Source organism: Oreochromis aureus, linkage group 5 (genome assembly GCF_013358895.1).
Source record: "Oreochromis aureus strain Israel breed Guangdong linkage group 5, ZZ_aureus, whole genome shotgun sequence".
NCBI classification, from domain to species: Eukaryota; Metazoa; Chordata; class Actinopteri; order Cichliformes; family Cichlidae; genus Oreochromis; species Oreochromis aureus.
In genome coordinates, this window is record NC_052946.1 from 30,122,789 (window position 1) to 30,142,068 (window position 19,280).

The following is a 19,280-nucleotide window of genomic DNA, read 5'->3' on the forward strand; positions in this document are numbered from 1 at the left end:
AAGGAAAACATTTGGCGTATTTTAATACCACATATATATTATTGAAAGCATAGTACATATTTTAGTGCAAACTTGTCTTAATAGCCGGGGTTCCATGTGTCCAGTGAACTCAATCCTATAGATGATTTGTATGATTTAGAGCGGAGACTGAGATGGGATGTCACTCAAGTTATTAGGCGTGGGAAGCAGACGAGCGTATACTTTTGGCAACATAGTGTTTTTGTCTTTCCCTGATGAGCATCAGTAATATAGTTTCAAAGACAAAGCTTTATTATTTGATTCTGTTTTTCTGCTGGCAAAACATTTTACTATTCTGTGATCCTAAACCAAGCACTTTCATGTCAGAATCACATAAGCAGCAAAAGAGAACAGGGCTGTAGATAGTATATTAAATGGAACACATAAGGTACATATTAAGAGGTTAACACAGGCTAATGCAATCATCTCATGTTTTTATTTCACCTTTCAACTGTGATTAGTCAGATTTTTTTCTAAAGGAAACATTTAATCACACATTGTTTAAAGTTGAAGGCACACATACAGAAAGCAGCACGTCATTGTTTTTGAAAGTTTTAGATAGATAAAAGGTTATGATATGAAATATGATGTTTTCTTGTAATACTGAAGACGCTATAGTGGCACATACTGGCACATACTGGCACATGTTTGGAGTAAACTCTTCGGTAACACAGAAACACCTTCAGTTAGTGGCACACGAGGCTGGTTTTTGCCTTCAGAGCATAGCAAAAACCTTCCACAGGAAGTGAAATTAAGTGGGCAGTAAGGAAGAGTAAGTAAGTGTACAGCAATTGGTAACTACAGGCTAGTAGTTTGATTGGCAACATCATTATATTACAAAAATCACCAACAGTAAACATTTCCTGTTATTGTAAATGTGAAAACAAATAAACCCAGCCCAAATGTAGCCACCTTCACAAAGTGCTGCAGTGTTTTTAAAGTGACTTGCTATAAATATCGTGTGAAGTTACATATTATATTCTTAATTCTCTATTATATAAAAAAATTAAAATGTCCTTAAGTCCCTGTAAAAATTTGAATCATCTTCATCTGATATCTCCAAAGTATGACAAGTATGACAGAACTTGCAGTAAGTTGCAGTAACAGCGGAGGGAGATATTTTATTTCAAGCCAACATGAAAATAATCACAGGAAAGCGTTTAAACAGACATTAATAACCTATTTACATATATAAATATATATTATTATCTGCCCTGCTTAATCATTTCTGGTGATTAAGGACACTGGAATGTACATCATACGTTTTTTGTTCACTACTGACTTTGTGGCTTTAATATATTAGCTACCCCTGCTGGTGATGCAACTTCTGCATGCCTGTCCGTTTCACTGTTTGGAGAAGCAAAGTGTGAAATGGATGCAGTGGACCGGCGTGTTGTTATATGTTTTCCTATGAGACTGGGTTGTATGGATACAGTAGCTCTAAATGAAGGATTATAAGATGTTAAATATCACAATTATTCCTTTAGCTTGACCACTTAAGAGTGTTGTGAAAAAGTATTTGCCCCCTTCCTGATTTCTTACTTCTTAACATATGTGTCATACTTTAATGTTTCAAATCAAACAAATTTTAATTCTACACAAAGATAACCAGAGAAAACACAAAATACACTTTTTAATTGATGATTTCATTTATAAAGGGAAAAATGTTAACCAAACCTACCTGATACTACGTGAAAAATACTGGCAGCCGCCAGTGCTAACCCTCAGTTTCCTAGTAGATGCACGGTATGGTGTCAGGCCGAGCTTATTTTGCTTGTGTAGTGGCATAATACAAGGTTACCACTCTTGTGCCCTGGGTTCAATTCCTGGTGGTGCAGGTGTTTATATAACTTCCTCAGGGATTAATGAAGAATTGCGATTTTCAAGATATTACAGTGCCTTGTTCTTGAGTTATTGCATTCACAAACTTGGGTGTCCACACCACCCGACCACATGCCTGGCTGGTGGAGTGACAACGACACCCCATCAGCCTTCTACGCTTAAGGGGTAAAAAGCAGTTGCCGCTAAACCTAAACTTAATAAGAGGTTCTGCCACCCTTGGCAGCAAAAACTGCAGTCAGACATTTGTGATAACTGGCCATGACTCTTTCATATCGATGTAGAGGAATAATAGCCCGCTCTTATTTGTAGAATTGTTTAAATTCAGCCACGGCAAAAATTGCAATCTGATATAAGTCCAAACTTTTCCTAGGTCACTCTAAAACCTTCACTTTTTGTTCTTTATCTATTTTTTTTTTTTACCAGTCAGAGGTGGACTCTATCGTATTTCAGACATTGTCCTGCTGCATAAGCCAAGTGTGCTTGAGCTTCACAACGCAAAGTGATGGCTGGACATTCTGCTTCTGAATTTTATGGTAGAGAGCAGAATTCATGTTTCCATCAATTACAGTAAATTGTTCATGATGTGACACTACCAGCACCAACTTTAACTGTCAGTATAGTGTTTTTATCTTTATTTTTTTTATTTTAATAAAATGCTGAACAGAACATTACATTCTATTATTTTTAACACAGGTATGGTTGGATTGCTTTTCTTACCCTAATAAATGAAATCATCATTATATATGGAAAAAGGAAGGCTGATGTTAGAAAAAAGAGAAGAATGAGTACATGTTTAATTGCTTTCAGCTGTGTGTATTTGTGAGTCTACAGGATGACGCAGCAGCAGGTCTCTGGGTAGTCGTCAGCACTGACTTTGCGCTCGTTGCCGTACACGTAGTACACGTAGCTCTTGTCTTTCCACTTGTAGTTCACCTGAGTGATGGGGATCAGCTCGACTGTCTGCCTCTGAAAGAGAGAGATGGAGGGAATTATATTAAAGGAAAACTTTCAACTGTATCAGAGCACGTTAGCTTGAGTCAGAATACTTTAGCTTAGCATTGACTGAAAGCAAGAGTAAAGGAAATCTAGTAATGAGCACTTTTCTTAGCCACATTTCAGATTTGTGTTAATCTTCAATTGACCAGCTTCAAACCTTTATGTCCTTTTCTTTAACAAAAATTCCAACAATAAATTCCCCTTTTTGAGTGTTTATATAACAACTAACTCTTCAACCACCATCAAATCATTCAAGATGGCTTTAGTTATCTTTACAGGACACCTTATCTCTCGAGCTTCTGTAGCAGTCGATTACTTTAGTAATTGAACAGTCTATTGATTTTTCCATTGACTAACTGAGGAATCAGTTAAATGAAATACTTTGCAGAGCAAAGCAATAAACTGCAGAGTAACACAGGCACACCAGCACAGGCTGGCCACTGGGGGAGACTACACTATAGACTCAAAAGAGAAGTCTAAGGGAAACTTTGCACATTTTCCTTGCTGCTTCAACTACAAATAATGGAATTTCAGTTTGAATCCATTATATTTCAACTAGAATTAACTGCTGAAGGAACAAGGATAGCTGCTTTCTTTCCTTCCACACTCTGGAGAAGATGGTTCCTAATTTTTCTTTTGAGCTGTGTGTCGGCCTACCTGCTGCAGAATCCTGGAGGTTTGGCCATTCTTAGTTTGATGTTCTTTGATCAGACGCTCAGAGGCCTGAGAGACTGCTGGGTTTGGAAACCCAAGTAGTGGGTAGGCCTGAGAGAAGAAAGACAGAGTTCAATTCACAATATTCACACAGCTAACCGCAGCAATGTCTTTTCCTTCTCCCCAACCTTTCCTTTACATTTACCTCAACTACACCTGTCTGAGGTGAGTTCCTGCAGTGGCTTTATGTTTAATTTATGAAGATTATTTCAACATTTTAACATTACAAACATAGAATACAACATTCCAAACGACTGTGTGAAACCACTGAGATGTAGTTTTTTTGTATAAAATGTTGGTATTTGTGTGTGTTTACCAGGTTCTGGCTGTTCTTGAACAGCTCCTTCCCTTTCACTGAGCTTAGCTTATCACTCTTCAGACCACAGCTCTGCTCCACCAGATGAGCTTCCACATGGTTTTTCCTAAACACAAATACACAGATATGAACTATATTCATGCTGTCTATATCAAATGTAAAATATAATACAGATATAACACACACTTTACATCCTGATGAATACAACATTACATGAATCAATCAGTTCAAGTTTTAACCAATCAAGTTTCTACTGTTTTCAGTTTAAACTCGCAGCATGTAATTTTGATTTTTATTAACTAGAGGGCACCAAAGCATCACCCAAAAAAACATTTATTCTCTTCCTCTTATCCTTATCAGGGTTGGGTGAGTGCTGGGACCTATTCAAGCATAGGGGAAGAGCCGGGATACACCTTGGACAGGCCGCTAGTCTGCTGCAGTTCTAACACAGAGAGACAGACAACCGTTCACACCTAAGGGCAATTTAGAATCACAACTTAACCTAACCCCACTAACTGCATGTCTCTGGACTGTGGGAGGAGGCCTCAGTACCCACAGAAAACACTCCACTCCACACAGAAAGGCCCTAACCTGATGATGGAGTTGAACTCAGGATCTTCCTGCTGTGACGCAGTGCAAGCCACCGCACCACTGAAAATAATGTATTTGTAGCAGTGCTTTGAATGTTAATGAAACCTCCTGAATTTTCTCAATTTCAGCATAAATTACATTAGATAAATCTCTGTTGTTAATAATAACGGGCTGTCCACTGATCAAGAATTTTTTTTATTATCATTCAGATATGGCTTTCAAATTTAATGCTAATCCTCACATATTTTACATGATACATACTTTTACTGATAATAAAAATGAAACAAAGACCATGTGCAATTTCTTCTCTGTTTCCTTATTTGATTTTTCAAATCTGATTATACTGTATGTCATATATCTGCAGAAATATATGGGCCTGTTAAGCCTTCAAGCAACTCTGTCACTGAAAGACAAAAGCTTTGTTTTCATAAACTGGTTATTCCTCAAGTACAACTAAAACCTTGTGCAGGGCTCGTGTATTATGCTTAAGGACTGGACCCCATCAGTAGTCTGTGGAAGATATTAATGTTTTCTAAAATTTCAGTGGAAGTACCTCAAAAAATATTTACGGTTGAAAAAAAACAAGAACCATCTAATTTGTGTTGACTTTTTAAAGCCCTGTAAAACTTCTCCATGTACCATTTTTCCTCTACACAATTCATGGATATCTGTCAAAACAAACAGACCTCAAACAGAACCTCAAGTATCCTTAATGGACTCTGCAAGTACCCAGGACATGTGGCATAAAATTAGCTTCAAGGGCATGAGAAACAAATTTAAACCCTTTAAAGGAGTTAGATTGAGTTCAAATTAAGTGTCTTTATATACTTCTGCAACCTCCTCCAGGACCATTTGAATTTTCCAAATGACACCTAAAACACACTTGAAGAACCCAATCTTCATACAGGAAATATAGGAACACCGAAACACTGTTGTACTTGTACTCACCACTCCACTTTTAGCTCAATGTAGGTCAGCAGTTGACGTTTTCCTTTACAGGTTTCACATTGCTTTTTCCCCCTACCATCACACTTTGTACACCTAAACACACACAGACATATGACTCATTATTTTTGGTTACTTACACAGATACAATTTTGTTTCAATTTTTTCTTTGTTACTAAAGTCCACATTGAAGTGAATAAAATCATTTAAATATGTTTGACTCAGTCTTGACCATTCTCATTTCTATAGATTTTGTTTTAATTTTTAAAAATCTGATATTTGTTTATTTTGTCGATATGTGTATGCTTATTTTGTAAATATTGCTGCCTATCTTCAACCAGGATACACACATAAAAGACTTTAAATAACAAATGTATTTTTAAATTTTTGTTAAATGAATAAAAGTAACTGATGATTTCACATCCTCCTGAACATTTTTTGACCGATTTCTTCCTTTGCTCATATTTATTGGCCAGATGAGGTTTATTTTTTGCAAAAGGTTGTCCCAGTTATTGTGGGATGACTAGATGGTAGATGGGAGCAGACAGATCATCAGGTTAGTCTGTAGCATCAGATAGAAGACTGTCCCTGAAGCAACAAATAGCAACAACAGTATTTTATTTCAATCTTTAAATTGTTAAACCCTTCATTTTATAAAACATTCATATATAAAAACAATTGTTTAATGAGGCTTTTCTTGCTTTTGGAACACTTCTACTTCTGCTTTTAATTTGAGTAAAAGAAAGTCTACAGAGAAAGCACCATTGAGGACATGAGCAGAGAGTTAAGCAGAAAATGAATGGACATGCTGAAAAAGAAAAAAAAGTGATTTATTTGGTGGACTCTTGAAAAAGAGAAAAACTGATCAGGAAAAAAAGTAGGCTAAAGGTTATGACTTTGGTAGGTTCTGAGGAAATGACGAACACACAAGTAGCCCAGGAAAACATGCTGCAGGGCATTGCAAGCCTCCCAGAGGTGTCTCAAACCAGCTGAAAAAAACTGACACTGTCCCATGACAGTACTGATGACATGACTCTGTGTGTGTGTGTGTGTGTGTGTGTGTGTGTGTGTGTGTGTGTGTGTGTGTGAGTAAGGGTTGTCTGAATCCATTCCAAGTAACATTAACCCCTGCAGCACCACTACTTCAGATGTTACTAAATAAACAGCTATTGTGATCGGTCAACAGAGAGGACCAGACGAATGCCTGAGTGAAAAGCTTAGCCGTTAACTGACTGTAATTCAGTGCATTATTCACGTTAGAACTTGCAGTCCATAATGCTGACAAACACGTTATAAAGCCAATTTTTTTTTTCCCACAAGTTTATTGTGGCGTGGGTGTGGTCTCTGGCCGGCTGCAGAGGGGGGCGACGCAGTGAGCTCCCGGGGCGGCGCAGGGGCGGGGTGAACAGGTGTGCTGAGAAGTGAAGGTGATTGTCACTCTTTATATGTTCGCAGTGACAGTCGGAGGCAGAAGAGCGGACGTGACAGCAGAGAGCGGGAGTGACTGTGTCCCAGTGAACCTAAAACCACAGTATTAATAAAAGTATTGCTGTCCCCACACCTGTGTCCCGTGGATGCTTTACAGGACAAACATTACATTTATAAACCCTCAAACTCTGAAAGTCTCATGCTCTGCTCAATACATGTAACAGAGTCACCTCATTCCCTGTATAGAGTAAAAGTCCGTCATCATCCCAGCTGGCTGTTTTCTGAGTCTGATAAGTAGATATCTACTTTGCACAGCTCACCAAATAGCTCTAAGTGGAAGTGGGGTTTAAACTGTCTATATTGTTGCGTTTGATTGGATCACCTGTATCTGAAGGGGAAAACATGAGGTAGAGGCTCCATAGTATAGTGCAGGGGTGTCCGAACAGATTTATTAATAGAAATTCACCTAGGGGCCAACAATCCCTACTGACATTATTTTCTACATGTTCACAACCCCAGCATTTTCATGCAAATATGATCTAATCAAAATGCAATATATTAAGCTGTGGTTTTGACTTTAAAATGTTAATAGTGAATAAATTATTTGAAAACACAAATTCAAAACAATCATAATCTAAAATTTATGAATTTCAGGTGACAATTCTTGTACTTGCTTGCCAACATTAAAAAAAAAAAAAGAATAGGAGGTCTGATCAAAATTTATTTACACTGAGTCATTTCAAATGTAATTGTTTAATTCTACATATCATTATTAGTTTGCATGTGTAAAAAGAAAGAGGTAGATGAAGATAATACAAAATGTAAGCTGTGAAACTGGTGTGTTGTCTGTTTTATTTTCAGTTTGTGTGACCATTGAGTACCTGTCTTTGCCTGTGCCATTACAGTGAGTGCAGGCTGGATCGGACTTTGCCGCACCATTACACACTGGGCAAGTTTTCTACAACGACACAAATATGCAAATGTTTTCATTGTACCTTGATCAGACTTTTCATGTCTTATTATTTACTATTAAGAGTTTCCTTACTTTTCCACTTCCACTGCACTCCCTGCATTGCTCAGTACCTGCTGCATGGCATGTGTGGCATTCCTAAACACAAACACAAAAAAAGTCAAAAATGAGCAAAAGGTAAAAACTTTTCAGAATCGCACTGATGGGGAGTTCTCCTTAGATTCCTCGCACACAGTTTGTGTTCATAGTTTAACTTCTAATTAGAGCTCAAGCTAAATTGAAAACTACACGTGACTATAGCACTGACACCTCATGCTATGTTAGCAACCAGCTCATTCAGGAACTCAAATCTTCACAGATTTCAAGGATCCCTTGAAGAATCTCAGGTACCCAGGGCCCAAAAAGTCCCCTGAAAGATTTTTAGGAATTTAAACTCCAAAGGCTCCTCAGCAGCATAAAAGCGTCTTGGAATGCTAAAGTCTTTTTAGAGAGATCCACAAAAATCTAAAACTTTTAAAACCCAACTGAAATGCCTTGAAGAACCATTGCATCCCTTTCAGAAGCCCTTGAGCCACACGGGCAACCCAGGGAACATCTTTACAAGGCCTGTGAAACATGAACATTTTCAAATTTGACAAACAGCTTTAATCCACAAACGGCTTCTGACATATTTTCAATGTTACCTGATAGCTTTCCTGTTCCTAAATATCCTAATTCTTTAAGTATATATATCTTCAAGCTTAAAGCTCAGAACTAAACTGCAGGTAACCCAGCACTTTGACAGATAGCTTTTGTTATTCAGTCACCTTGACGGAGGACGTGTAGGGCACCCGGATCTTCTCTGTATGGTCGCTGAAAAGTTTGGGGGGTGTGGCCTGGACCTCCCATGGTCGTGGAGCGGGCTGGGCATAAAAGTCAGCAGGCTCACCTTTTAAATACATGAGATCACAGAAAATGACAATCAATAAACTACTAGTATAATAAGTTACTGCATTGTCAGTAGGTTTATGCAAGGATCAATAAAAGAGGCATTTGTTATGAAAACCAAAGTAAGTGTTTCCAGCTTGAACTCTTTCAGGTAAAACACTATTTATTAATCAGTTGTTCTGGAGTTTGATTCGTAAGAGGCTCTGAGTATCACACTATTGTTTTTAATCCCTCACAAGACCATAAACTTTCAGTGTGGTCAAGAACAAAGTGAAAAATGTGGTTTGGTAACAGGAAACAACAAAAGCTTTACCATCAGATTAAAAAGCATCCAGCCTTGCTCTATAATAACAGAACATGGTGGCTCAAGGAAACAAATGAAAATGGACATTTTAATGGCTAAAATGAAAATGTGTGTTTACCTTCATGTGGTTTGTGGGCCCACTCAGTTGACCTGGACTCAGTGAATGTCTCCAGACGATACTAAGGAACAAAAAACAGACTTTACTGAGAGAAACTGGATTTGCTGATAACATTACTGTGGTAATTTCTCTATATTTCACATCAGAGTGAAAGTGAAACATACATTTCAATGCATCAAAAAAGCTGGATATGTTAAAATAAAAGTATATTTGTTGTGTCAGACACATGTTACAGGCGTTATGATTAAATAATGATTGTAATAACACTGCTCACTATACTCTTAGTATATGAGCCTTCAGTCTGTTTCTGGATCAGGAAGAAGTTGTATTAATGCACATGTCAGAAAATCAGGAAACACCTTATTATCAAAATAAGTGTAAGATGGAGATAAGTAGGGGTGAAAATATTGCATAACAAGAACTATTTTCACTCTCCCTGTTAAAAGTCTAGAAGTGAGATAGTTGTTGTAAGCATAAATATGTAGGTAGAAGTACTGTAGCTGATATCAGTTTACAGCTCTGCAGATCTCTATCAAAGTCACTCTTTTAAAACCTATTAAATCCTGCACACAATGTGTTTAAATTTGTAACATGCAATGTATTTCCAATTTGGGTTCATATAACTGGGCATCATATTACTGCATAACAAATTGTGTCATAAAACTGCGGTGGCCTTTTCTTTGAGCTTCTTGCAACAGTTTTGAGGATGTGATGAAAAGTCCTGGCAAACTACTACTTCAGCAGGTCTGGACATTTACTAAAAGCCCTCAAGTTTTTGAGGAAAAACAAAGTCATTACACATGTTTATTTTCAACAGTTCGTTATCATTCAATTATGTCCGTTGGTCAAATGTTTGGAAAACTATGAATAAAAGCAGCTCAAACCAGAGCTCTGCAACAGACTCAACAAGATAGTAAAGGCAGATATGGAGGTAACTCAGTCCTCAGCATCACTGATGGTGACAGCATTATAAAAACGGGAACATTTAATCACTCTAAAGGTGTTGAATGGCTCCATGGAGGTGATGACTCCCTGAGTGACCGGAGCGTCACCGTAGCAGCAATGAGACGACACAAATTCCTTGAATGCCGTACGAGCCTCATCCTCAGACAGAGAGGGGATGCTACAAAACACATAAACTCTGTGTTAAACCAGAATATTCTACTGGTTGATGAGCAGCTGAGAGATGCAGGTAATATGTCGTACCTCCATTCAGGATTTTCAGGGCCGGGTTGGGGTGGGGCTACCGGCTCCATGGGCATGGGAGGGGGCAGGAAACCTCCTGCATCAATGACAAATTTTCAAATACCAGCAACAGCATTAATGTGAGGAATTATGTGAAGCAGGCTTTTCTTACCTCCTCCTGGCACAGTGCCTTCATAGCCTGGGACATTTCCAAACATGTTGGCTTGGGGTGCCATGACAGGTGGGTACATAGCTTGAACAAACAAGAAGAAACAAACCAGTGAAACCAATATCTTGGATGAACTTCAACATGGAAAACATGAGTAGCCTTATTTTTTGGTTCAAACTAAAGTTCCAACAGAGCAGCTTAGGAGGTCTGGGCCCTATACCACGAACCTCGTTCAGCTAACACGATGAACTAAAAGTTGAAAACAGAAAAGCCGGCTTTAACTAAGCTTGGCCTAAAACAAACAAAATATCCAATTTGTGAAAAAGGTGACATTTGATATAACAGTATAACACACTTTCATGCATCGGTGAATGCGGGCAAAACAGAAGCTACCTTGGCATTATAAGTACAGTGTTGACTTTGGCCACATGCCCAGTTTAATTTTTTTTCTTTTTTGCCATCTTCGCACAGATTTCTGCCTTTCTATTTATTTTTTATTTTTTAATTATTTATTTTAGAAAAATATATATATCCATCTATGGGGAAAAAAGTTGATAAAGAATCATGTCTCTCAGTACTTCAGTTCACTGTCAAAAATGTACTTTAAAAAAATAATGAAGCCCAGTCAGAACAGGAAACGCTAACAAACTAACATAATGAGGGAAATCAGTTCCTTGGCTGGCAACTACTGACATGCCAGCAGAATAATGGCTCAGAAAACTAAAATTAGCTCATGAGCTCTAGCAATCTAGCCCATGTTAGCTAACATTTATAACAATATTTAGAAAACAAATACATGAAACCAGACACTTTTTAAGTCACGGTAATAACCCTGTAATATCAGACCAGTGATTTGTGTCATGAAATGACTTCTTCCTCTCCTTTCTTTCATTATCAACCTAAGTTTTATTTATTGATTATTTATTGTTTATTTGTTTATTGATGATAAACTTCACTGTGGAAACGCTCAGTATCAAGGACACTGGACATTTAAATCTGTTTTCCCTCTGACCTGTCGCCAAGGACAATTTGACTTAGATAACAACAGAAGATGCCAAATAATACTAAAATATGTTATTATTAAGAGTGTTAAGACTACATTTGCCTGACAGTTTCCCCTTCTAAAAGGTTCTAAACTTGCCAATGTTCCTGACAGTTTGGTTCCAATGCTTATTTTGTTTTTCCACACAATTTAGAGTAAGCTAGCATAATTTTAATCTCAAAGGGGATTTTTTCTTCTTCTTGTTTGTATACGAGAGAAACTGCTTAATAAACAAGAAGTATAGGTGTTTTTGTAAGCTTTTTACAACTAACAGACTTTGTTTCAGTCAAAACCTCACTTATAAAGGACTAATTTTGGTTACATGAATTAGAAGGAAAAGTATCACATGTCATAGTTGCATCCTTTTTCAGAAGACTCATTCATCAAACTGGTTAAACAGTGACAAGATGGAACATGACAAATTTCTATAGAATTACACTATGTGTACAGCTGAACAAACCCGAACCTGCACAAAGGAATTTTTGGTGCAAATGAAAGAGGCATCTGCCCACGCTAATGTTACCCCCTGAGCTCCTAGAGTTTTAGAGTAAACATTTTAAGTTGGGGATTCTTTTACTTTCTTTCTTTTCTTTCCTTTTAAGTATTATAGACATTTATTTTCATCACACAATGATACAACAAGAAGATCCACAGACAGCCCCTAAGCCCCATTTTTAACAACTAAAAAACTCTCAAAGTCTCAGACTTTTAGTAGTTCCCTCAGACTGTGAAAACCTGAACCACACCTGCAGCTGTTCCAGTAAAATTAAAACAAGCATGTTACATGACACCCAAAAATGGTGACAGAATATTGTAATGCACCTCATTTTACTTCTGATATTAAAATTTGACCCCCTTTATTTTTTTTAATATATTTTTTTTATATTATATTTTTTCAGAAAACACATGGGGAACACAGCTGGGGCCAATCACACACAACGAGACAGAGGACGAAAAGCTAGACATAACACATGAGACGAGGTACCTTCGGAGTAAGAGAAGTAAAACAAAACATGGCGCACAGAGACAGGAGAAAGTAAAACAGTAAATAACGGGAACACTCACAGAGACGCAGACAGACACAGAGACATGATTGAATGGGGAAACATGGATAAACATGGCAGCCAATAGAAAAAAGGAGGAAACACAAGGAGGAAACAAGACACAAGAACTCACACAACCTATAAAAACACAGACAGAGAGAGAGAGACAGAGGGCAAAGACGCAAGGGGAAAATACTAAATAATCAAGGAACTAAACGGGGAATATAAGAAACTCAAAACGAGGGACCCTCGTCCAGCAATGATGAAAGATTTTCAAGTTATAAAACAGGCTATAAAAAAGCAGGTTAGGTTAATGTAACAACATGAATGGGAGGAGTTGGGCTTTTCTTACCTCCTGCAGACACATTGCCTTCATAGAATGGGACACTGCTGAAAGTGTTGGCTGAGGTGGGCATGAGAGGGGAATATGCAGCTGGAATAAAAAAAAAAAAGAAACAAACCATTCAAACTAACACAGAGAGAAACAAAGTTTTATTTATTTATTTGGTCAGTTGTCAGTGCTAACCTTCTGAGACGCCCTAAAACCAAAGCTTTCATATTTAGATTTTTTTGGGATAATTAAAGATGAAACATCTACAGAAACATTGCGTCTTGCTTAATAACATAATAATGATATGATATTGTTTTTATTTTTGTGGATTTCTGGTAAAAACAAAAAACAAAAAAATCAACGAATGTAAACAGTTAGATGACAGAAACTCATCTGAACCCTAAAATGTCATTTTAAAAATGAACTTCTGATAGTTGATGTTTTTGCTTAAAGGGTTAGGGGTCTCCCCTTCCAGAGGGAATTATTCTTTTTTCCCTTATCAGAGGCATCAATCTCATTTGTTACTTTGATGGACTGCCTAATTTTCAAGAATCTGTCTTAGCTTATCCATCCTTCCATGCATATATTTTCTGCAGTTTTTCTGGGTTTTGGTCACTGAAGCAGCAGTTTGAGCAGAGAAACCCAGACCTCCCTCACCCCAACTCATCCCAGAGGACATTGAGACACTCGCAAGTCAGCCGAGAGATATAATCTCTCCAGCGAGTCCTGGGTCTGCCCTGGGGGTTCCTCACAGTGGGATATTCCTGGAGTACCTCACCTAGTCAGGTGTCAGTTAGAGAGTTAACTGATTGAGTTGTCTGTAATGAGGACCCAGTATATCTGGATCCAAGCAATGCCATAGATATGAAGATATGGAATTATATCTGTTAATAAGATAAGCTATGACTGGGTCGCTTTCAGAGATCAGCATGTCTCTGTGACTTGTGTGCTTTGACATTTTCAAAAGCCTGGTTGCCTAAAAATTGTTTTAATGTAACCATCAACCAGTCCTGCTAGTTCTGGGCAGCATTGTTCTGTTCCCATGTTAAAAACAATTTCAACCCAATTTCAGTAGGTTTGAAATTGAATCGATAAAGAAGAAGTACAGTTTAATGCACTTTCAGCAAATGTGTTATGTTTTGTTAATCAATGGACTAAATAGCTTAGAAAATCAAACTTTTAGCTACAATGCTTGTTTGTTTGTTTGTGCGTTTGAATTGAGCTGATAAGGCTCGTCAGACTTTGATCAACTGCCAAATCTTAAAGTACTTGTCTAGATTTACTCAAGTAGCTATAACTAGGACCAAGAATATCCAGGTCCTTGGGTGTCAGAGTCATGCTATGTACAGCTGTTAAAAATTTTGCCATTTTAAAAAAATCTGGATGCTTTAAAAAGCTTCAGCTTTTGTGGTTGTGGCTAGCTCGCTCCTATTTCCCCTTCTACGTGTTGGAACAAGAACACTTCAGAGCGGTAGCTCATGATTGCTTCTTATCTACAATAGGTGGCTTAGTCCTTGCTCAGGTTGCTGGAATGCAGGTAAAACAGAAGATACTTTGGCATTATAACTTTGATGTTGAATTTGGCCAATGTTTGTTTCTTTTTGGTAAATGGTCTGATTCTTATATAGCCCTTTTCTACTCTCCCGGAGTACTCAAAGTGCTGTATACTACATGCCTCATTCATCCATTCGCACTCACTCATACAAGCACTTCTAAACACAAGTGCAAACTAAACTACATTCACACACATTCATACTCCGATGAACGCATCGGAGGGCAACTTGGGGTTAGTATCTTGCCCAAGGATATTTGGCATGCAGACTGGGGACGCCAAGGATTGAACCACCAACCTTCCGATCAGTAGCTGATCTGCGCTACCACCTGAGCCACAGCCACCCATTTTCTCTTCCATTTTCACCCAGCTTTTCCCTGTCTCTCACATTCTTTCATCTTTGTGCCACCATCCAAAAGATAAATGTTACAGTGTAAGAGAATTTACAACCCAATAAAATGCATAAACTAATCCATATCAATTATCCATCCATATCAATAGCTATATTAAAATTGAACGAGGGGCTACTGCTGGCAGTTGACATAAGAAGAAACGCCCTTTTGACTAAATTTTAACAGCATCCTTTAAAAAAAAAAGTTTATTTATTTATTTATTTATTTTTAGAAAAAACAGGTATATCCATCTATGAAAAATATAGTTATAATTTCTTTCAGGACTTAAGTCAACCTCTGTTTATAAGTAAAGCTGTTCATGCACAAATAAATCCCAGAGAAAAAATAAAAACCCAAAGATGCAATTGACAGATTAAAAGATATCAGGTTCCCATTTAACAGACGTCTAAGCAGCAGCTTATTTAATTTAGAATAAAAAAAAACTTAAAAGGAATCTTAAAAATGCACCTTGCATTAATTTGAACATATTTGCTGGAACATATTCGCTCACTCCGAACACCAGCAGCTCATCCCTGCATCCTTCTTGTGTCCTGCATGGACTCGGTGTGTGTGCAGGGTGACTGTTGTGTCCTGCTATTTGACTTCTTACCTGCGCTGTTCATTCTGCTGCAGATCAACCACACAGGAGACCAGCTCGGTTTTATGGTAACCACACAGGATCCGTTAATTTCACTCCGCTGCGCAACCTTCGAAATACCTGTAATTAGGACCTCTTTGTATCAGCCCCTATATCAAATATTTTAATCAATAAACTAATGTTTAAAGGACTGCTGTCATTTCTATTCTCTTACCTGCAGACTGGTGGTGGGTAGAGGTCTGAGGATAAAGAATAAATATAAAAACAGAATTAAAAACTATTCTTAGTCTACCTGAAAAATTGATATTGGGTCAAAGAGAACAAATAGCTGCTCTGTTTTCTACTGTGTTTCCTCTGTGAAAACAGAAAGGAAATGAAGCCCTGCCTCTACTGGGTTGCTAACATACCAACATGTCACGTGTCAGAAGCTGTTTTTTCTTATCCAGACATGTTTGTACAGCTTTTCTATTCAAGTGAAATTGTTCTCAGGTCAGTAGGCGGCCCCGACGTTCCTGGAGAGTCATTTCTCATAACCCGCCCTCGCATCCTCTCTCCCCCTCCCCCCCTCCATGTTGGACCTTTCTGCCCCACTGCCTCACCTGCTTAAGGCCCTTTCACACGTAAAATCTGTAAGAATATTTCGTGCGTGAAAGTATTTTTTCGGACTCATCTATTCTTCGTGCAGCTGTTCACACCGACCAAGTTCGATTTTTCCGATGTTTCGAATCTGAATAAACAGATCTGACCAATCAGAACACTTCATTTAGCAACCAGCATAGCTCAAATTGCGTGTCTTTACTGAATATACAATGAAAGGGAAATAGTAAAATCATTTTAATAGTAAAAATAGCAAACAAAACAAACTATTTTACCCCAGGCACACAGCTAAACACTGCTCACTTTGAAATTATTTCTCTACCTGCTCAGGTGTGGTCCCAACTCTGCTAACAAGAGCTTAAACTGGCCCACTGACATCTTGAAATATGTACAAAAGCGGCCATCGTGCAGTTTCAGCTCCTGGGTCAAAACATAAAATGCTTTCTCTGAGAATCTGATGAACCCAGAATCTCCGTCTCTTCCTTTCCTGGCTTGGGAACATCGGGACCAGATCATCGTCCGCTTTTTGAGGACGAATTTAACGCAAAAACGCGACGTGTTCGGTGTGTCTGTAGGATATAGGGCAAGTTACCGCCTTTACACTACATCAGTGGCAAAGGCGGTGGTAGGAAAGGAAATAACAGAAAAAAAAGAAAGAAACAAAGAAAGAAATTATATGTTAAACGGGATGAGAGGAATAATTACTACAATTATTACAATTAGATCCACTTCCTAACTGTGGGACATCTTCAACATGTTTTTCTTTTGCATTTGCACCAAATGCAGAAAAGCAAAGCTGAGAGGCCATATATGAATGAACATATTGTGGAAGAATTAAAATATAAAATAAATCTGACTTTTTTGTTAGTATATTTCTTTTAAAAACTCGTGTATTTAAAGAGAAATGCACTATTTTTTCAGTTTAAAGTTAAAGTGTGTAAAATCTTACCAATAGAAGTCACAAGATTACAAGCTGCAGTCCACTGATTTCTATTTTTTACTGCCTGTAGCTATAATGGCTGTTGTAGGAAAAACAAAAAAACAAAAAACAAAAAAAAAACTGGACTGAATAACAGCCCTGTCCAACCAAAAAAAGAAAAAAAAACCACACACATTTTTTTTAAACATATTTGAAAAATATCAACACTTAACAATAAATAAGAAAATTTAAAAAAAAAATCAGATGGGTGTCACATAAATATTTTGCAGTAATATACGTTTTTACCCCCGAGTCACCGCAAAAACTCGGGTGCCTTAGATCTGTCCTATCATTTATTTTTATTTTATTTTTTTTAATTTTTTTTTTAGGTCTGGACAGGTTGTCAGTCCACTGTTTACCTCGATATGCCAGGTGAGTCATGCTAATCTATTTACTTTGGAGGAGGCTCTAAAACGTTTTAAAAGGAGTCCAATACCAGTCAAGGACACAGTTCTACTTCATACTTGTTGAGGATATCCTGAACTTTTCTGTTGGTATGCGATGCTGTTTGTTAGCTGCTGTTAGCCAACATTATTGAAAATGTTTTTGAAGTGGATCTAACATGGTTGGATTTGACACTTACGGTGCGTTCACACCGGACGCGAAAGAGGCGAGCGAAAACGCCCAAACGCCCCTAATGTCACGCGTGCACATTTGCACCTCAAGCGTGTCCAGGGAAAATCCACCGCGCCTCAAAATTGCATCTTTCCACGCGCGTGAACCGGAAATGTGGGAGGAAGTTGTGCCAGATGTGTTGTGCTGCAGATGTCCTCTGAATAAACACATTATCTTGTTAGCGGAAAGGTATTTGTACATCAGTGGGAAAATATCGGGACAGTAGGCGGGCTTGCTAGCTTTTGCACGGTTTCATCGGGTCAGTCTGGAAATTAAAAAGCAGAATGAATGAACTTACCAGGTTGCCCAATCTCCTGACTAATGTGCCTCCAAGCTAGGTCCATTTTTGTCTCGGTAGAAGTAGCAACTTGCATCATTTAGCTCTGGATGATTAGCCACGGCACAGATGAGCTTTTCCTCCATACGGAGTGACTGGATCTGCCCTTTGACCTAGTTACAGCCACGTCACCGGCCTCCTGATTGGTTGTCGGGCGTGATTTGACACCGAGTTCATATTTTCCAACTCAGCGTGTGCACAAAATGCAACACACGACCTGACGCGCGTGGTTTTCTTTCGCGAGTCACACGCGCCCCACGCGGTACACTGACGCGCGTTTCACGGGTTTTGGCGTTTTCCCGACGCAAATCTGCCTCCGCATTTTCGCCGGACGTGCAATCGCGTGTCATCGTGCTCTTTCCATTGACTTTACATGTGAACCTGACGCTCTGGCCGCCTCTTTCGCGTTCGGTGTGTGCGCACCGTTAGTTAATAAACTGTCCTACTGTGTGAAAATGTAGTCAAACTATTTATCAAGTGTTGTTTTTAGGACACTCGAGTCTAACATTAGCTGACATAATGTTAAGTTATAACCAGCTGTGTTGGGGGGTTCTTGGGGGCCTGGGGTCTGGGGCCCTATCCTTGGCTCGCTGCAGGGTCGGTTGCCCGCTGCCTGTAGTCCCCTGGCACTCGTGCGCTTTGCTGTGGGAGCTCCATCTGGGACGGACTGATTAATGATTGATTATTGATCAAGGAACTGACCTCACAGCCCATTGTTCATTCAGTGGGCTAGTTTCAGTCATTGTGCAATGAACTTTTTATAAGGTTGGGGAAACCTGCAGTCAGCTGAGACTGAAGAAGTCACTTGGATGAGTGATGAAACGTTTCTCCCTCTGAAAACACCACGTCCAGATGAACAGAATCAACTTTTTGGCATTTCCTTACCTGGATGATTTAGCATGCATCAAGATGTCTGGGACCTCCCTTTCCCTTGGCTTCCCTGGAGTGGACACATGTTTGTCATCAGGACATGTGGCCTCAGATCTTCAGCTTTCTTGGGGTCAGTGGGCGTCCGGTTTCTTCTGGGTCTTTCTCTGTCCGTCTCTGGCTCCCTTGGGGCGGCATGAGTGCATTGTTGTAGTCTCTCACCCTCATTTATGAAGTACATTTCATGACAAACACTTATACTCACTCACATCCTCTGTCTCACTCACTCTCACACACAAAGAAAAACTTTATATTTGTGTACCTCCATCTGTTTTGTCTTTCAGGTGCTGTGTATCATTTGAGTGTGCTTTGTTACAGATGCAGCAGTTGAAAACCCTGCATTC

At 38.6% G+C, this 19,280-nt stretch overlaps 1 protein-coding gene across 6 annotated transcripts; it reads right to left on the minus strand.

Annotated features, from left to right (window-relative positions):
- Nucleotides 1-432: 432 nt before the first annotated feature.
- Nucleotides 433-19,215, minus strand: LOC116315070 (protein SSUH2 homolog). 6 transcript variants are annotated; one of them, XM_039612399.1, is made up of 15 exons: nt 18,895-19,215; nt 15,696-15,720; nt 15,494-15,601; nt 12,961-13,041; nt 10,527-10,607; nt 10,376-10,451; nt 10,163-10,292; nt 9,170-9,230; nt 8,627-8,748; nt 7,896-7,958; nt 7,732-7,808; nt 5,426-5,518; nt 3,887-3,992; nt 3,514-3,621; nt 433-2,826 (listed from the first exon to the last, which is right to left on the minus strand). In XM_039612399.1, exons 3-15 carry the CDS (start codon nt 15,504-15,506, stop codon nt 2,686-2,688), a joined length of 1,152 nt encoding a protein of 383 aa, XP_039468333.1. In that variant the 5' UTR covers nt 15,507-15,601; nt 15,696-15,720; nt 18,895-19,215; the 3' UTR covers nt 433-2,685. The 6 variants fall into 6 exon arrangements, with proteins under 6 accessions (XP_039468333.1, XP_031589091.2, XP_039468329.1 ...); XM_031733231.2 differs by lacking the exon at nt 18,895-19,215 and adding an exon at nt 17,971-18,106; XM_039612395.1 differs by lacking the exon at nt 18,895-19,215 and adding an exon at nt 16,401-16,615 and having other exon boundaries at nt 15,494-15,590.
- Nucleotides 19,216-19,280: the final 65 nt, after the last annotated feature.

Bases quoted from the DNA above. Each gene is read 5' to 3' on its own strand.
- LOC116315070 (XM_039612395.1), bottom strand. From the start codon at position 16,594: ATGATCTGGTCCCGATGTTCCCAAGCCAGGAAAGGAAGAGACGGAGAT. The intron at 9,231-10,162 runs GTGATTAAATGT...TTTGTTCCTTAG, and splicing joins AGCCATTCAACACCTTTAGA to TATCGTCTGGAGACATTCAC. The intron at 5,519-7,731 runs GTACTCAATGGT...GTGTGTGTTTAG, and splicing joins AATGGCACAGGCAAAGACAG to GTGTACAAAGTGTGATGGTA.